This window comes from Hemicordylus capensis, chromosome 10 (genome assembly GCF_027244095.1).
Source record: "Hemicordylus capensis ecotype Gifberg chromosome 10, rHemCap1.1.pri, whole genome shotgun sequence".
NCBI classification, from domain to species: Eukaryota; Metazoa; Chordata; class Lepidosauria; order Squamata; family Cordylidae; genus Hemicordylus; species Hemicordylus capensis.
Window position 1 is genome coordinate 17,015,957 of NC_069666.1, and position 19,895 is coordinate 17,035,851.

At 43.4% G+C, this 19,895-nt stretch overlaps 1 protein-coding gene across 2 annotated transcripts in view; it reads left to right on the plus strand.

The window, feature by feature from the left end:
* ARIH1 (ariadne RBR E3 ubiquitin protein ligase 1) overlaps positions 1–19,895 on the plus strand; it is a 70,153-nt gene that overhangs the window by 38,634 nt on the left and 11,624 nt on the right. The window contains exons 4-11 of one of the 2 annotated variants that reach the window (XM_053271862.1): positions 2,266–2,358; positions 2,512–2,567; positions 11,710–11,776; positions 13,391–13,497; positions 13,862–13,904; positions 14,563–14,634; positions 16,801–16,931; positions 17,267–17,323. In XM_053271862.1, coding sequence (XP_053127837.1) covers positions 2,266–2,358; positions 2,512–2,567; positions 11,710–11,776; positions 13,391–13,497; positions 13,862–13,904; positions 14,563–14,634; positions 16,801–16,931; positions 17,267–17,323 — 626 coding nt within the window. Of the gene's footprint in view, positions 1–2,265; positions 2,359–2,511; positions 2,568–11,709; positions 11,777–13,390; positions 13,498–13,861; positions 13,905–14,562; positions 14,635–16,800; positions 16,932–17,266; positions 17,325–19,895 lie in introns of both variants that reach the window. The other variant, XM_053271864.1, reaches the window with a different exon arrangement.

Consider the following 19,895-nt stretch of genomic DNA (forward strand, 5'->3'; position numbering starts at 1 on the left):
AACCTTGGCCTTCTCCCAATAGGAGAAAAAATATAAATGGATATAGAGGAGGTTAAATGTTTTAAGTATTTGGGGGTCGTATTTCAGGATTCTGGGAGGAACGCCTAAATTAGGTAAGCTGCTGCTCAGGCACAGAGAAGTGCGTCAGCAGCTCTCAACTTCCACAGGTGGCAAGGAGGGATGCTCATTCCAGCTGCCCTCAACTTATTCTTAGTGAAATTGATGGCTCAAATGTTATATGGGGCACAGCTGGCACCCTATATTAAGTATTCCCTCCTGGAGTGGGCACAATCCAGGTTCTTAAGAAGATTATTTCTGACCCCCAAATGTATTTCTCATGCCACTCTGACTGTAAGTGAGTGTTGCCTTGATAGAGGCCAGAGCTTGGTATCGAATACTAATAAACTAGGCAAGAATCAACTTAATGCCCTCTGGTCTCCTTCCCTTGTTGTTATTGGATAGGCATTGCTCGAGTTGGTGGGAGAACTGTGTTAGGAAACTCCATACCTACGGTCTTTCACCTGAGGCAATCCTCTCTATGGGATTGTTCAGAGCCAAATAACTTATTAAACGAAGGATCTGGGATAGTGAGTTTCAGAATTACCTGTCAAGGACATCTAGGTCATTCCACCTGCTCAGTGGTGGGATGAGAACTCTCCCAGCAAGTTACCTATACATCTTCACCTCTCCTAACCATAGATGGGCCTTCTTGAGTATGAATGCCCTCCCCTTGGAACTACTGGCTGGCAGCTATAGCAGAATTCCAGTTGAGCAGAGAGATTGCCCCTGTAACTCTGAGCAGATTGAGTCAGTTGGACATATGCTCCTGTGGTGTGTCTTTTATATAAGTCTTAGGCGAAGGTGAATTGACCTTGTTCTGCTAGGATGATTGAATTCTGTCAAATATTTAACAGATGCGAATCAATCTATCACACACACAGTTGCGAAATTCTGTTCTGCAATACAAGTTTGATGCACTCTGCTCACTAACAGTTAGATCCATTGTACGGATTTGTTATCAATACGGCTATATTTAAACTTCACATTTGTTTTAGATGTTTTGATATTTGGTCAAAGATTGTGATAAAGACTGATTGACTCTGGCCTTTGCCTCTTATATAGAGAGTAGGCTTCGAACTGGAACAGGAATGTGGCCCCTCCCACCAGGTGTGACTCACTACAGCCCTAGCTGACTCCTCCCTCTGTCCCTCTCCTGGCAGAGAGAAACAATTATGAACTATGTTGTGGGGTGTTTACCTTAATTACGTTGATGCAAATTAAAGATAGTATGCACCTAGGCTTCTAGGTGTCCTAATGACCTCCAAAATGCTACTAAAATGATATTTAGACCAGAATTGGTTACCATTTGATGTGAGAAATGAACCTATAGGGAGAAATGAGCACTCCTGCAGATCTTTCATAGATTAGCTTTGGAGGGTTTCTGCCCTTAGAAATTGGACTTGGTTAGCACCTGCTCAGAGAAAATTGTCTGTCTGTGAGCAAGGCTTGAGGTATACACAGCAAGTAATCAAGGGGCATGGGAGGAGAGAAGAGGAGGATCAGAAAGGTAACAAGTTGTATGGGAGGTTGTGAAACTGGTGAGGGAAAGCAAAACTGTTCCAACGATGTACTAAATGATTGGCTGGAGAAGAAAGTACATGTGATGTTTTGTTTGTTACCATTTGTAACAGCTTTTTTTCCTCTATTGCCATTAATATGTGATACATTTATGGTTGACTCCTTGGTGAATGAACTTCAGGCCATGAATTTCCAGATCTTGGTGTATCCTCATATCTTTTAATCCAGGGCTGCACAACTCCAGTTCTACAGCTGTTGTTGGACTACAACTCCCATCCTCTCCAGCCAACAGTCAGGGATGATGGGAGTTGTAGTCCAGCAGCTGGAGGGCTGAAGTTGTGCAGCCCTGTTTTAACAAACCTGATCATGTGTTCTGATCCTTCTCTTTTGTACTTCAAATTTTGACTTTGTTCTTATTGTAAAAATGAAGATGGTGTCTACGTTATACTTCTACTCAACCTTGAAATAATAGAAATATATAGATATTTCTACGTATAAGATGAATAAGACTGTTGGTTGAAGAAGTAAGGTTAGGTGGTTGAATCCTTGGAAGATGCTGTAAGATAAGTGAAGAACCTGATATCTGGAGAGCTCATTCATTTTGTGGTCATGAATACTTATCTGAAAACATCACTTAATTTTACAGCAGTGGGGAAAGCATGAATCAAATGTCATTTCTCTTTGCAGTACTTCACTGGCTTGGAGTGTGGACATAAGTTTTGTATGCAGTGCTGGAGTGAATATTTAACTACCAAAATAATGGAGGAAGGCATGGGACAGGTAATTTTTTTACAATACAATATGTTTTTTATTAGAAGAATAGGTTAAGGGTTTGGTAATGGTCTAGGAGGCTGACTTGCTCTTAGTTCTTCACTGACCTCAAAACTAATCATATGTACCACCTTCTGTTTCTTCCCCTCTCCACCCTCTCAGACAATTTCATGCCCTGCTCACGGCTGTGATATCTTGGTTGATGACAATACAGTTATGTAAGTACTATAGTTGATAAATTATCTGAATAATAGCTGTTTGTCAAGCTGCAAGCGTCTCATTGATTGGTCCAGAGTTGTGTTTAAATATGAGTTAGTCTTGTCCATGGGTCCAAGGGCGCCCTTATCTGTGGTTGTCTTAGGAAGAGTGAACCTCCCCCATAGTCTACAGAACGGCAATTATAGAATGCTTCTTTTGCCATCTCCATCTCGTTGTTTGTGATATGCACTTTAATTCAGGATATGGAGAAGCTGGATCTTTGTGTCCATATCCTGTCATAAAACAAACAGTATGTGCTATTTCAAAGAAGTCCATCTAGCTGCGCTTGCAGTGTCTTAATCGCTTGCAGTGTCTTAAGCACCCAGAGATGAAAGTTTGGGGTGGTGTACAAATGTAATTAATTAATTAATATTATCAGGTATACTAGTATATCACATAAATTATAGTTTTGAAGCCATCTACGCTGTTGTGTGATTTACCACACTTCCTAGTCAGAATGGCACTGCATCAGGTACATGAATGTTCACTCTCCCTCTCCCCCTGCAATACTCGAATGGGTTTATGGCACAGTTCCCTCTAAGGCATGCACGCGCTCACAAGTTTTTGGATGTCCACTCAGTTCATTTTAGATCCCGCTCAGGTTGAATCAGGAAGGCCCCATTCTGAATGCAGGTGCACGCACCCTGCCTTGCTACTGCCGCCCGGAACAAAACTCATTCTGCACAGAGATGAAAAAATTAGAGAGACCACTGGTTTATGGGCCCTTTAAAATCTGGATGGAGAGAGGAGATCACACTTGCTGCTGCCATAGCGCTGTATTCCTCTGACTAGAAGTTATGGCGGTAGTGGAAAGATAGTTGGTGCAGTGACGGTTTGGGGAGTTGGAAAACAAGGGAAACAAACATTTGGAATGTTTGGAAAACAAACATTTCCTTCTCTGATTTTGTATTAAAACAAACCTATTCCTGAAGACCTTATCTGTTTTCATAGATTTAAGGGACTGCTGAAGTACAGTTTAGGTCATTGAATGAACCAAGTTCATGATCTTGCAGCTTTGCCTTGCGTATGCTAGCCAAGCACACTGTGTAACCCCTTTCCAGAAATAAAACACGGGGTTTGGATGTATCATTTGGATGTATCATTTCTCATAGACTAGGATTGCTTCAATAGAGGCCACTGTTCTTTTTATCAGCAGTGTTTTTTCAACTACGGCATATTAAGTGGCTTGATGCTGAACACCTGTGTAGGTGGGACGATGTCACTATGTAAAATGTTCAGCCAGTCATTGGCTTTCAGGTGATGTCTTTGAAATCTGAAATAGTCCAGCTAAATTTTTATGTTCCCTGAGAGTGCACTTTCAGTTATTTTTCTTTTTTCTTTTGGGTGTAATGAGGTGTGTTAAGAAAGTTCCATAATATAGCACACACTTGTCCATAGCACACACTTGTCCATAGCACACACTTGTCCAGCCTCTTTAAGAAAGGGAAATGTTCAAGAAGCATCTTGTTCTGCTTTGCTTCTTTGGTACTTCTTACTGCTGGTCAGACTCTTCTTTTTTTTGTTTTGTTTACATTTTATATCTCGCTCTTCCTCCAAGGAGCCCAGAGCGGTGTACTACATACTTAAGTTTCTCCTCACAACAACCCTGTGAAGTAGGTTAGGCTGAAAGAGAAGTGACTGGCCCAGAGTCACCCAGCAAGTATCATGGCTGAATGGGGATTTGAACTCGGGTCTCCCCAGTCCTAGTCCAGCACTCTTAACTGCTACACCACGCTGGCTCTAGAGCAGAGCTGCTCAGCTCAGCCCTCTTGCAGATGTTGGCCTACAACTCCCATAATCTCTGGCTGTTGGCCACTGTGACTGGGGATTATGGGACTTTAAGTCGCACAGCGGGGAAATGCTTGACTAACAAGCGGAAGGTTGCCGGTTTGAATCCCCACTGCTACTATATCAGGCAGCAGCGATATAGGAAGATGCTGAAAGGCATCATTTCATACTGCATGGGAGGAGGCAATGGTATACCCCTCCTGTATTCTATGCACAGGGTTCTGTGGGCACCAGGAGTTGAAATCGACTCGACAGCATACTTTACCTTTAGTCCTGAACCAGCTGGGGGTCAAGGTTGAGCAGGCCTGCTCTAGAGGCTCATCTTCTATTAGGACTTCATATGCACTGTTGATAATATTTCAGGCTACCTTTACAAGCTACAAACAAAAAGGCACGTCTGTTATTCTCCAAGTAAACTGTTTTCAGATTCTTTAATGAGTAAACTGTTAGGGCATTAATACTGTTTCAGTAGTGAAAGTGGATATTCTGAAGTGACTGTTACTTGTCTGTCTCTCCCCCCCACACACCCATTGACTTTTCTGTAGCCTGTTAAACGTACTGTATTTTCATGCCTATACCCTACACCTGAATATAACCCACACTCAAGTATTCCTCACAGAAAATCATCACTTTGGGGTGGGCTCCTGAGACTGTGCGGGGAAGACAGCTTGGGCAAACCTAGGGGAGATTGGTGGCTCTCCAGGCCTCTCTCCTCAGCTTCACTTTTGCAGTTGGCACTTCCTCCATCTTGACTATAAACTATTGGATGTAAGTGGTGGTATGGGGCAGAGGAGAATGACCACTGTGGCACATTTTACGTTAAAAAGTATATAGATAGCCTGCATTCACTCGGATCCTCACACCCCCTTTTACCAGATGCAAAAAACTGGTATACCCCTATGATTATGCACGGAAATAAGTTTCATTAGCAAGCTCTGCTTGCTGCTTTATTATTGGTGTTGAGCTGTTCTATACCAATAATAAAACAAGCAGCAGTGTTTCCTAGTTCATATTTGGCTATGTTCTGTAGCCTTAATAAGGCTGCTTCCCAAGTGCAGTTCTAAAGAATTATGCTCCTTAGTAAGCAGCCCTTCATATTTGGTTCCCAGCAGGGAGTAAACCAAAAGGGTGAGCATCAGATGCTGTGTGTATTGGATAGATCATCCCTTTCTGCCGCTTCCATTGATTTTCCTGTTGTAAGTGGCTTAAATTCATTCATATGTTCCCTGAGAGTGCACTTCAGGTGACTTAATGAGGTGTTTTAAGGGAGTTCCAGACTATAGCGTGCACCTGTCCATCCATAGCCAGCCTCCTTAAGAAAGGGAAATGTTCCTGAAGCATCTTGTTCTGCTTTGTTTCTTCAGTACTCCTTGTCTATAACTTGAGCCATTAATAAAGGCAAAACAAATATCTTGTGTATAGAAGCTGGATATTGTTATTGTGGACTTGATCCCAGAACACCAGTTCACCATGTCCTAGCATGCTGTGTATCTGGCGTGTTGCTTCGCCTTTCAGAGTAGGAATGTAGGAAGGGGAGAAATGAGAGGCAGTAAATGCAATGTCATCTTAAAGCTGTGGTTTTTAAACAGTTCATCTGGAGTTCTTGTGAAGGTAACAGAAGCTGCTCACTAAGAAGATCAGTAATGGTGGATAAGCTCTTCTGAAAGGCAGCTTGTCCACAACTATCAAAATTCCTTGCAGTGTGTAAAGAGGCAAAACTGTATTTGGTAGGCAACAGTAATGCAATCTCCAGTACTGTTCAGTATCACAATGGCTGAGCTCTTTACCTTGGAATATTCCATTTCTGCCCTACCCTATAATAGCTTTCCAAAACATTGAGGTGAAATTCTGCGTTGGCTTTCTTCCCAAGGGCTGCTGATTGCATCGTGTATGACAAGGATAGGCAGAAAGTAGACTCTGGACTACTGGCCCAGTCTCTAGTAGACCATTAAGCACCTGATGCTTGCTGGGGTTCTTGCAATAAACCACTTTAGAAACAGACTTGATAGCATATGGACAATAAAGAAACCAGGTTAAAAATACAATAATGTAAAGTGATTTTTTAAAAAATGTAATAATGTACTATTAATGTACTAATGACTATTACCAGGTGCTGAAAGAAAAACGCACGTCATTGTGTGAACTTTTAAAGAGAGAACATTCCATGGGCAGGGTGTCAGCAAAGAATCTCAGAGCATGGTCTAAACAGGGCACATGATATATGTCTTGCTAAAGCTAAGCAGGCCTTGGTGTGGCCACTGCCTGAATGGGAGACTCATAGATACCACCTCTGGGAATGATGCCATAGCTCAGTGGTAGAGCATTTGCTTTGTGTGCAGATGGTCCCAGATTCAATTCCTGGCAGAATCTGGGAGGCTCTTATCTGAAACCTTGGAGACGCCGCTGCTAGTCATCTAGACAATAGATGGACCCGGGGTCTGACTTGGTATAAGGCAGCTTTCTGTGTTCCTAAAGAGAACCTAATGGCGCAGTGGAGAAATGACTTGCCTAGCAAGCATTAGGTTGCCGGTTCGAATCCCTGCTGGTATGTTTTCCAGGCTTTGGGGAACACCTATATTGGGCAGCAGCAATATAGGAAGGTGCTGAAAGGCATCATCTCATACTGCGTGGGAGGAGGCAATGGTAAACCCCTCCTGTATTCTACCAAAGACAACCACAGGGCTCTGTGTTTGCCAGAAGTTGACACTGACTCAACGGCATACTTAACCTTTAAAGAGAATACCAGTGTGGGAGAGCAACCTAAATGTTCAACATGTTGCACATGCAGAACCCAATGAGTTATGCAGAAGTTCTTTTAACAAACACCTAATAATAATAATAATAATAATAATAATAATAATAATAATAATAATACATAGTTTTATACTGCCCCAAAAACACGTTCTCTGGGTGGTGTACAAAACAATAAAAGCCAATAAAAAGATTGACACATTTCAACAATTAAATTTAAAACTATTAAAACACGATTTTGATTTTAAACAATTTTAAACACAAATAGCAGTAGGCCGTCTGTGCCATGAAAATCATCTTGTGTTTCCAGTTACCTTGTCCCTCGAAAGCCAGCCTTGAAAATACCTAGACCCTAAGACAGGCCTTGACCAATTTTCTTTGGATCTAGGAGCCCGCCCCCAAATATAGGAAGCCAGGCAATGGGCACTTTGCAACATTATCAGATTTAGTGATGGGCATTGTTTGCGCGGCGGGTGGTCTGTGATCTTTATCTCCTTTATAAGTCTCAGAGCAGAAACAGAGCTGCCTTGGACAAATAAAGATTGTATCAAATAACTGTACCTCTTAATATCCTAATCTAGCTGCCAGTTGCATTTCTAGATGCTATGACTCCCTCGTACCTGGGATTTGTTAAGCCCTGTTCTGACTAGGACATTTAACATAATCCTTCGTCTGCCTCTGGACTTTGTGGTTGGAAAACTGTGGCCAATATTTAGTTGAATATTGTTTCTTTTCTGCAGTTACTGTGTGGGTGTGAGAGAGAGAGATATGGAACATAGGATTTTATATTGGGATCCTCCCAGCCACCTAATGGCACAGTGGGGAAATGACTTGACTTACAAGCCAGAGGTTGCCGGCTCAAATCCCCGCTGGTATGTTTCCCAGACTATGGGAAACACCTGTATTGGGCAGCAGCGATCTAGGAAGGTGCTGAAAGGCATAATCTCATACAGCATGGGAGGAGGCAATGGTCAACCCCTCCTGTATTTAACCAAAGACAACCACAGGGCTCTGTGGGTGCCAGGAGTCGACACTGACTTGACAGCACACTTTTAAATGGTCTTCCATCCATATACTGACCAGATTCCAGATCTGCTTCCCTTTAGAACAGGGCTACTCCAGCCACAATGGCCAATAGTCATGACGGAAGTTGTAGGCCACTATCTGCAGGAGACCTGGAGTAGCTCTACACTCGGAGGTTGCTGCATCATGTACTTTCAGATTGCATCCTAGGTACCACTTGGTGGCAAGTCTTGTGGCTGCAGCATTTCCTTACTGATTTCTCAACCTTTTCCCTCTCAACCAAGTGTCTGAGTGCAGTTGCCCATAACTCACTTGTCTCCTTTATTTCAGTGGTGCTTAGTCAAGACTAGCTTCGTTTGGATTCTGTCCAAAATTTTTATCCTACCGTTCTGCCACAATACTAAGAGACCCCATAAAAGCAACTTAAAACAACCGGCAAACTAAAAAATAAGAGAAACAGCCAACCCCGCCCCCCCCCAGTGAAAAATAACGAGTAGCAGCATCCTGCATAGCGCTCACTTGCACTGTTCCCAAGGCCTTCTGAAAACAACCTGCCAGAAAGCCAGTAGTGATGAAGCCAGACAGGGCCGCCTTTGGGAGGGCTTTGGCAATTGGGAGTGCCACAACTGAAAAGGCCCTGTCTTGCATACCCCTCTTGGGGGAGGGGGCAGCAGAGCGATTCAGGGCTTCCAGAGCTGATTTGAGTGTCCGTGTGGAAGAGCTGGCTCTTAGGATCTCTTGGTCCCATGTCATTTAGGACTTTAAAGGTTAAAACCAGCACTTTGAATTGGGCCTGGAGACAAATTAGTAACTAATAACAGTGAAACAAAACTAACACCTATAAGAAACCACGGGAAGAGGTCATCTAGAACCAGGGCAGACCCTGCTTAGCACACAAGGCAATCATGCTAGCTGCTCCAAGACCGGCTCTCCTCCCACGGTGACTGACCTGGCTGTGCTCCAGGATTCCTAGCCTGCAGCTGTGGCCAGGACCACTTTATTCTGCTACTGCTGACTCATCGGCTGTACCCTTCACCCAGAGGCAAAGTCTCCGTTGTTCATGTACTCATATCCTCTTGGATTAACCTCTGTAATGAGCTCGGTATGGGGCTGTTGAAAACTATCCTGTATTCTGAAGCTTCCACCTAGCTTAGATTTCAGCTGCTTGCCCTTTGGCAGACGTGAACCAGAGAGAACATCAGCAGCCATTTCCCCAAACTTGTACTGGCATCCGGTTACCTTCTGGGCAGTGTTCAAGGTGCTAGTTATTGCCTATAAAGCACTATACAGCTTGATGTCTGTCTGTCTGTCTGGAAGTATTTGTGTTCATAAGAACCACAGCCATTCTGTATGATTTTGTGGGGAGGACCAGGTTTCCTCTTGGTCAGGTCAGGCTAGTGAGCCCCAAGTCAAGCTCTCCATGGTGACAACTCTGCTTTGTCCCTCCTTCCTTAGGGGGCCTATCTAAGCCCCTTTTCATATTTGTCTTGGTCTAGCATCTAAAAATTGATTAGGCTAGCATAGGAACATAGGCAGCTGCCATATACTGAGTCAGACCATAGGTCCATCTAGCTCAGGATTGTCTACACAGACTGGTAGTGGCTTCTCCAAGGTTGCCGGCAGGAATCTCTCTTAGCCCTCACTTGGAGATGCTGCCAGGGAGAGAACTTGGAACCTAGATGCTCTTCCCAGAGCAGCTCCATCCCCTGAGAGGAATATCTTCCAGTGCTCACACTTCTAGTCTCCCATTCATATGCAACCAGGGTGGACCCTGCTTAGCTAAGGGGACAAGTCATGCTTGCTACCACAAGACCAGCTCTCCTCCCTTCTAGGGAGCATCTAGGAATTAATGTCAAACACTACCTTTTGGTTAGGCATTTTAAGTGCATCTTTTGAAACTGTACTAAGGGCTTCAATGTGGGATATTGGGAAGAGGTCCTGCAGCCAGAACTGGAATGCCTGTGGCACACATTTGGCTTACATTCTTAAGACTATTCCACAAAATGCCTGCTGCAACGCTGTTTTTAGTGTCTCTTTGTAGCAAATACTTTGCTTGCTTTATTTATTTATTATGATTGATTGATTTCTATACCGCCTTTCCAAAAATGGCTTAATCAATGGGCAAAGAAGATTGATGACATGCACCTTTTTGAACAAACCACAAACTTTTCATGAAGGAAACATCCTTTCTCAGAACTCCATGATCATGATAGCTATATTACCCAGTGTACTTGTTTCAGTGTAGGATCACCCAGAGATGTAAGTTTCCCAGAAACATTTGCATTGGGTGTTTTTCAGGAATTCTCTTAGTTGCATAACTTTGCCTCAGAAAACTTAATGATGCAAACTTTTCTGATGCCCTAGATAGATTATGATCTGATTTAGCATAATGTTTGACATAGACATATATAAAATGCAAACCCACACTATATCACCCTCTTTTTTACAAATCAGTAAAACATATGTGCACTGCCACATCCTTCCCAGGTGTGAAAAACGTTCCTGAAGAACGTAAATTACAGCTGTGCCATTTCCAAGTTTGCCTAATAATTGCATTCACATCTGTTCATTGTTACTGATGTATTTTATGAAACCATGTTGAGATGGAAAACAGAAAAATAAGATAGGGGGAAACTTTCTAGAAAAGTTTTCAACTGCACATCTCTGGGATAGCCTTAACTTTCACAGCTGCATAGCATAAATTTACATGAGACTGATGTTGAATATTAATCTGGTTCTGTTACGGTCTTTCAGTGATCATCTTGTGCAGCTTTTATTGTACACTCATCAGTGGTTTGAGTGATACAGTAACTGTTCTTGATTTGAAAGTATTTGGGGAAACTTTATAAGTGTTCCAGAAATGTGCTGGTTTCTGGAGTAACTTTCAATATTAAACAATCTTATGATGATGGTTGTTGGTGCTAGCTTGCTTTTCCGTTTTGTTTACAGCTGGATTGGCCAGTATAATGTTAAAGTGGCCACTGGGCTCAAAAGAGTCTGTTCTGGACTTGCTAAGTGGGAGTTCCCAAACTTTTAAAAACAAGTGTACCCCTTCTATAGGAAACCTTCAGCTCAGGTACCCCATGGATATATTGTTTGTGTGTGTGTGCGCGCGCCCACATGCACACACACACCCCTGCAGTTTGTGGAGACAGAGTTGTGAGTACCCCCTGGGAGCACTTCAGGTGTCTCTAGGGGTACTCCTATCCCCTGTTGGGAACCCCTGCTCTAAAGGAAATGAAGGCAGATGTGTAAATGCTGAGTAGAAACAAACATGTTGGAGTATCTGGGAAGTGGGGGAAATAATAAAATCTGATCCTAAATGATCTTTTGTTAAAAACATTAATTTCTGCTTCTTAGGAATTAAAGTATACAGTATCTTTAACTGAATGCACTAGAAAAGTAATCCTGCGCTCTTGTAAAATGAATGTGTTTCCTTTTGGCTTCTGACAAACAAGTGTATAAAAGGACAACCAGATCTTGGCTGTATAAAGTAATGAACTTTCTCAATACACTGTTCTTCCTCTCTTCTCTTCATAGGCGCCTGATCACAGACTCAAAAGTTAAATTAAAGTACCAGCATTTAATAACCAATAGTTTTGTAGAGGTGAGTGTTCAGTTTAAAACTCTCTGCTGAAGAGACACTGATTTCTAGCAGCTGTCCTTGCTTCTCTTGTTTTGAACAATAAGCATTTTTGTGTAACTTTGACTGCAGTGGAGGGTAGGAGTCCCGTTTGAAGAACTGATGCAAGTGGGGTGTCTCTATCGGCAGTATTGGCTTTGCGTTTGAAAGATCAGTCGCAGCTCTAGAGCTAAGCTTTTGGTGCTGAAATGGTAGTAATAGGTAGGATTGTTTCTTTAACTAGAGCACTTCCTGAAATAAAAAGGACTTAAGCTGGAGCCTTGCTTATGGCAGCATTCTGCAGCAGAAATCCAAAATCCTTACTGCCGTGGCTATTGACAGCTGTTCAGGGGATTACCTTCTCTAATCATTTTCAAATGCAAGTTCCCCAGCTTGCAGCAGGTATTTTGGCCACTTGCTTCCGGCCCGTTCTTGGAGCATAACTGGGCACTGTTTATTTTTGCATTGCCTTAGAAACTAGCCTAATGGTTGCTCATGATTATCAGAACTTAATATTGCACCAGGGTAGTACCCAAATAAGTCAGGTAGAGCTTTGCTCACTTCTGAATCCCAGGAGATACATGTAAAGTCTTACTGAGTGTGTCCTCTGCTGTAAAGAACAACATACATCCCACTTGCAAAATGCCGGTAAAGCTTCATTTGGAGAGGATTGCAGAATCTCACAGCAGCCTACCTGTGGTCCTCAATCGTTGTGTGCCTAGCCTGGAGCCAGAGATTAATGAATGTGGTGCTGGGCCACATGAAATTCAGCAGGGCACATGGACTAGAGGCTGCCTGCAGAGCAGGCACATGGGAGTGGGTTGCACATGGATACTGCTATGCTGTGACTCTCCACAAATTAACCATTCAAGGCAATAAAGGATGAGCCTTCTTGCCAAGCCATTTGCTTATTTTGAGCAGAAATCCAGAATATCTTGGTTTTAAAGTTCCGCAAAAGCAAACTTTTGAAATGTCACCTCCAAGATGTATCTCGGAGAGTTTAGAGGAATAGAACACAACAGTTGTCTCCGTATAGCAGACAGCAAAAGGTGACAAGGGACTAAATGGGTTTGCTGATGCTAGATATGCATTGGTTAGCCTAGATCCGGCCTTGACAAATTTTCTTAGGAAGCCAGCCCAAGAGGTTTAGGAGTCAGACAATGGACACTTTATAAAATTACCAGACTTAGTGATGGACATTGTGTGGTGAGTAGCTTTCACAGTAACATACTTTGAATAGAAAGGCTGCCTGGAGGGGGCGGGGGAATAAAGATTTTATTAAATTATTCTGCCTCTGAATATCATTGTCTAGGTGCCATGGCTCCCAGGCACTTGGGATTTGTCAAGGCCTGGCCTGGATAATCTTGGGGTTCCCTTATAACTGATTCTGCCAAATTGGCTTTGCATATTCGGGAGTTTGGGTGAAGATCAGGCAGACTCTTCCATGCCAAAATGGTAGCGATGACATTTCTTGGTAGAGATTTAATGAAGCTGGAATAGAAAGGAGAATTCTGGCAAGACAGAAGAAAAGGATTGGACTGCAACTTGATATTTTTGTTCTGGTCTTCCATGTCAAGATCGCGTGCCTTCTCTTTCCAGTGCAATCGACTGTTAAAATGGTGTCCTGCTCCAGATTGCCACCATGTTGTAAAAGTACAATATCCTGATGCTAAGCCTGTTCGCTGTAAATGTGGCCGTCAGTTTTGGTAAGCAAACATTTCTCATGTTGGATTGTAAGGATTTGCACTGCTTAATGTGCAAGCGTGTTTGGCTTGATAAGTCACACGTTGGGCAAGCTGGCATGCTGTGAAAATGCCTTACTGTGCAGACTCTGTGATGTATGGAGATGGGACCACAGCTCAATGGTAGAGCATCTGCCTTGCCTGTAGGAGGTCCAAGGTTTGATCCCTGACATCTCCAGGTTGGAGAGAGAAAGACTCCTGCCTGAAACTTTGGAGAGTTGCTGCCAGTCAGTGTAGACAGTACTGAGCTAGATGGACCAGTAATCTGGCTCAGTAGAAGGCAGCTTCCTAGGTTCCCCTTTAAACTATTTTTTTTTTTTTTTTGCAGCTTTAACTGTGGTGAAAACTGGCATGATCCTGTTAAGTGCAAGGTGAGTGTTAACTCAGCTGTTTAGGACGTAGCAAAGTAAACTCAGCCTTACTGTTTAAATATCTTGGTGGCAGCATGCTTGTTCTTTATGATGACTACCAGTACTCTGGGTTGCCATACTGAGACCTTCAAAGCGAGGACATCTTGTATGACAGCATCTTTATCAGTGTACCCTGGTTAGTTTTCCTTAGGGTTAGGAAAGGAGGAAGTCCTTTCAATAAGTGAGATAGTGGAATAATTAGTGAATGCAACTATCGATGAATCCAAATGAATAATTTTTAAATCTGACCATGACCACAAAACAAGCAGTTATTGAATTGGTGCAAACATGTATTTCCATTTAAAAAGCATTAATACTGTTTTAAAAATAACAGTTGTAAAAATTTAAGCAGTATTGACCAGTTAACACAGGGTAATTAGAAATTACACCTTGTATGAGAGAGGCATCCTAGTTTGCGCTCTCGGGGTGTTAGATCTTAAAAGACAGCACTTGGTGTATAGGACCGAAGCTGTATAACTCTGCTCATTCCATGGAGTGTAAGCAGTAAGTTGCAAATGTAGGTGAAATTGGGTATTTACTGATTGAAATTGGGTATTTACTAATTATTTAAACACCTCGCTATGACACCCTTGGAATAATTCTCTCTCTTTCCTAATAGTGGTTAAAGAAGTGGATTAAGAAGTGTGATGACGACAGTGAAACATCTAACTGGATTGCTGCAAACACAAAGGTTTGCTGGCTTCAATTTCAAACCATAGCCAAGCACCCCAAAATTTATTACCAGTGTTGCTTTTCCCTTGCAGCCACACTGTCTGAGTCAAATCTTAAAACTGCTCTTGAACTAGCGAGTGGGGTGGCAAATCCTGCCTGTTTGGGGCTGCAGTTTCCCCTCTTGCTTTTCAGTGCACGGGGACAGTAGAGCCAAAAGATACTAATATTCTGTCTAGCATGATTGTCAAGAGGCTTTGTGTCCTGAATTGAAGGGGGCTTCCAAATTGGCAGCCACTTAAAACCATGCAGGTTAAGAGTACTTATTGACATGCTTTCCTAATAGAGGTTAAAGAAGTGGATTAAGAAGTGTGATGGCGACAGAGCAACATCTAACTGGATTGCTGCAAACACAAAGGTTTGGTGGCTTCAATTTCAAACCATAGCCAAGCACCCCAAAATTTATTACCAGCTACTTGCATGTAAAATGTAAATGATTCAGTGGAAGGTGAAATGAAATATTTTCACACCCATTCCCAAAGAATTTAAAAACAGTAGGTCTAGAACAGGCCTGCTCAACTTAGACACCCCCCCCGCCAGCTGTTTTTGGATGACAACTCTCATAATCCCCAGCCACAGTGGCCAACAGCCAGAGATTATGGGAGTTGTAGGCCAACATCTGCAGGAGGGACAAAATTGAGCAGGCATGGTCTAGAATATACTCTCTGGTGACCATTCATTCATTCATTCGACTTCTATACCACCCTTCCAAAAATGGCTCAGGCCAGTTTACACAGAGAAACAATAAATAAATAAGGTGGCTCCCTGTCCCCAAAGGGCTCACAATCTAAAAAGAAAAACAAGATAGACACCAGCAACAGTCACTGGAGGTACTGTGCTGGGGGTGGATAGGTCCAGTTACACTCCCCCTGCTAAATAAAGAGCATCACCACATTAAAAGGTGCCTCTTTGCTAAGACATTCCTTGTGTATCTATCTTTAGTCCTTAATATTAAAGGAATCTTAGTCAATTGTATAAATTTTAGTCTATTAATCCATTGAGTCTCCATAAACATGTACATGATTCTTGAGGGGAAAGCATACTTGTTTCTTTGAAGTATAAGCCATACTTTGTGTTTAAACACACACATGCATCTCGGCAGGCATGGGCACTTGTTTTCCCAGTGAATTGAACTATTTTTAATGGGATCCATTTACATTTTCCAAAAATGAATGTGCTATGAACTGAAGGGGCAGCCATGCTCTCTCCCCACCCCCACCCCACACCTTGCATCCCAAGGCATATGGTTAATAAAAAATGGCCACCACAAGGTGGTGGCTGCACAATGGAGCTCCTGCTGGGAACTACAGCATGTTTTTGCACTATTTCTACTAATAAAAACACAAACCAACAAAATGGAGAGAAAACTTAAGGGAAACTGGAACAAATGAAAAAGAAAAACACTTTTCTTACTAACACCTAGCAGGCAATATCCTAGAAGAGTCATTCCTCTGTCTCTCAAAAGGGAATGCCTCTCTTAGATAGTTATGGGTGTTGAAGTACAAGTACTTAGATGTTTGTGTTAATCTCTCCTCCCTCTCCATCTGCTGATACAATAAAGGGGCCCTTCTAATAAATTAAAATGTATTTTTAATATATATGGTGTGAACATTGTAACTTCCTAGTAACTTTACTTTTCATTGTCTCTTTCTCTGTCTCTTTTGTCTCTGTCTCTCTCTCTCTCTCTCTCTCTCTCTCTCTCTCTCTCTCTCTCTCAGAGGTCACTTTAAAACTTTTGTGGTCAGGCATTTCAGCTTTTCCCTTGATCAGTAAATGAATACTGTAAGCCAAGGTGACAATTTAAAGAATGCTGAGAGTGCTGGAATTCTTAGCAGAGTGGCACATGCCTATTTTTATTCATGATGTTGATATTTATTTATGAAGCATAATGAAGACTTGAGCTGGAAGAAGTGGAACTTGCACTGATTAGCTTACTTTTCCGCTAACTTGCTGAGACAGTCCAGCCAAGTCCAGCTGACAACTGGGTGTTCAGCCACAGGAGCGACTCCTGAAATTCTTGTACCATCATGGTGCTTTCTGCACCACTCCTTTTTAAAAAGTTGGGAACAAGAGGGAAATATCTCCATGTTTTTATTCCCACCATTACCATTCTTTATACCCTCTGCAGGAATGCCCTAAATGCCATGTGACCATAGAAAAGGATGGAGGCTGCAACCACATGGTCTGTCGGAACCAGAATTGTAAAGCAGAGTTTTGCTGGGTGTGTCTTGGCCCTTGGGAGCCTCATGGATCTGCCTGGTAGGTCTAAATTCTGGCTTCTCAATCTTCCCCATGCGTCTAATTGTATTTTTCTCTTCTCTGCGTGAAGATCTTTGCACAGATTAAAAACAATAGTTGATGCATGTGCATGAAAGAGCTTCCCTTTTCATCCTGCTTTTTTTAGGGTGAGAAGATCTGGACTGGTCTTTGACCCTTTGTTCAAATATATACCCTGGACTGCAAAAGATCTCACAGGGGCTTATCTTCCAGTTTCCTTTCGAAGTGCTAGTAAAATAATATTTCAGAACCATGGAATGATGGAAAGAAGGGAGAGTGGCTTTGGAAACCTACATGTTCATAAAAATCTCTTCTAGGTACAACTGTAATCGCTACAATGAGGATGATGCAAAGGCAGCAAGAGATGCCCAAGAGGTGAGTCCATAACACTTGATGAGGACCAAGAAGCTTGCTTTGATAGGACACTTGGGACTAACCAGCACTGCTTCAGTTGCATTGTTCCTTTTGCTTTGTTTAAACCAGGGGTGGGGAACCTTGGCCCTCCAGCTGTTTTTGAACTACAACTCCCACCATCCCCAGCCACATATGGCTGGGGATGATGGGAGTTGTAGTTCAAAAACAGCTGGAGGGCCAAGGTTCCCCACCCCTGGTTTAAAGCATGTTAATGTTGAGCACATGATTAGCATCTGTTTTTCCATAGTTGAGGAGGCCATCCTTAACACTGGGTTGTGTACTGAGCATGCTCCACAGACAAGACCCAATCTTTTGAACTGTAGGCGTGGCTAGCTTCCTGCCTGGAAGGCGGCAAATCCCCAGTTCTGGTCCTATCTTGCTCCAGAACACAGGGCTATAAAGGAGCTCCTGACTTTTTCATTGGTGGCTAGCTTTTTCAGCTTTTTCTGTCTTTTACTTGCCTTTCTTCCCTCTACCACCCATAGAAGTGTGCCAGAAGGGGAAGGAAGTCAAATTGTTTTACATTTAAATTTCTAAATTTCCATAAAAAATGTTTTGCTATTAATTTGGCTCATTGGATATTGCTTTCATTCTTAATGTTTTCCTGCGGTTGCTGGCCATTATGCTTTGCTCCAGTGCCGGAGCTTTACTAGAGGGCTCACTTTCCACAATTCTGCTGACCTCAAGGGCAATTCTAATATTCAGGAGCACATTTCAGAGGTCTTGCTCCGCTTCTCCATGCCAGGAGCGCTCTGTGCACAATCCCCGAGCTGCCTCCGTTCTCTATATAGAGAAGAGCAAGAAGGCCCATAAAAAGGCCATTAAAAAGATGTGCCATTTGCAAGAGAGCAATAACGATGGCGCCAGAAGCCCTCCAGCGCAGTTCGGCTTAGTGAGCACCTCCTCATTCAGGCGGTTTGTGAGGAGCGCTCTTCTTGCCTCCCGTGCTGGAGGCTCCCTCTTCACCACCTCCCATTGGTGGTTCCAAATGGCGCCCATGCCATTGATGCCTCCAGCATCCGGTTCATAGCAACTAGAGGCTCTCCCGCCAGAAGTTCCGGAGGTCTCAACACTGCTTCTGCTGCCTATGCATCCGCCCACCGGGGCCGAGGAACCGGCCTTGCCACTACTCCCTTCTCCAGGTCGGCACAATGTTTCCATCCCGGCAGTGCCATCAGAGCTGGACCGAGTGACCTCCACCGCAGCCGGTACCTCCTATCAACCCAGCTCCTCAGAATCTACATCTGGTGGTCCCCGCGGAGGTCGTGAGTACGGTCCCCTTGCCAAACAAGGACCCTTTCCCACTTGATGTTGCTGAATGGCTACAAGATTTTATCACTAAGCAATGCAGTTCGATTATCAAGGCTTTGACTTCTACTCCTGTACCTCCAGTTAATCCTCCTTCCGAGGTCCCAGTGCCTTTACACCTACCCGCGCCCCCATTGTTCCTCAGGCCCCTGCTTGGCCTTTGTGGTCATCTTCACCCACCTCTAGCCCTGCCAGACGGGCCATTCCTGTTAATGAAAAGGGGTGTTTTATTCCTGTTACCAGGGGTCAAAAACGCAGGAAGCGCAATAGATCCCCACTTTCAGAGCAGAGCCCTCCACCCAGACGTCCCTCCTGAGCAGTCTCTCCACCCACCAAGATCCCTCCATCTGTACCTGTCACCACCCTGTCTGCAGTTCCGTCAGCGGCTCTAACCTTTATCCAGGATTCCTCTATACCAGCAAAGACTATACCTGTGATTCAAATTCCTCATTCTGAGGGAGCTGCCTCTCAAAGAGGGGTGAATTTGAGTGATAACGTGTCTTCTGACAAAGAGGAGGGAGAGCTTTCGAATGAGGCTGCACATGCTCCCATTCCAGCTTCTACACACCCGTTTTCATCTTCTGATTAGGTAATCCTGGCCAAGGCCAAGCGTGCCATAAATGATGTAGCTCCTGCTGACGTGCCTTTAGATCTCCCCACTTTAGACCAGAACATCTTTCCCTCTTTCATGGGGCAGACTGCAACAGTCCCATTTTCTAAAATGTTAAGGGACATAATGTTAGCAGAGTGGTCCATACCTGCATCTACCAAGCCACTAAATAAGTTTTCAAAAAATTATACATTTTACCGCAGGATGTCTGTTTCCTTATTGCAGTACCTACAGTAGACCCTCTTGTGGCACAATTGGTGTTAGGGGTGGTGATGGTTAAGGAGGGTGACAAGCAACTTAGGACCCCTGAGCGGAGAGAGTCAGATTTATTACTCTGCAAAAATTATACAGTGGCGGCCACTGTCCTCAAGGCTGCTGCTACTAATTCTATCTCTGCCAGGGCTTCGGTCCTCTGGACGAAGGAATTAGCTCAATAGGTACCTCCCGAGAACACTAAACTTCGTCAAGTGCTTAACAAGTTAGCTAAAGCGGCAGTACTTATGGCTGATTCTAGCCTGGACTGCATCCAGCATGCATCTAGGGCTATGGCTGCTGGAGTGGCTGTGTGCAGTTACCTTTTGGCTAGACCTAGTAATAACTGGGCTGCCACCTCA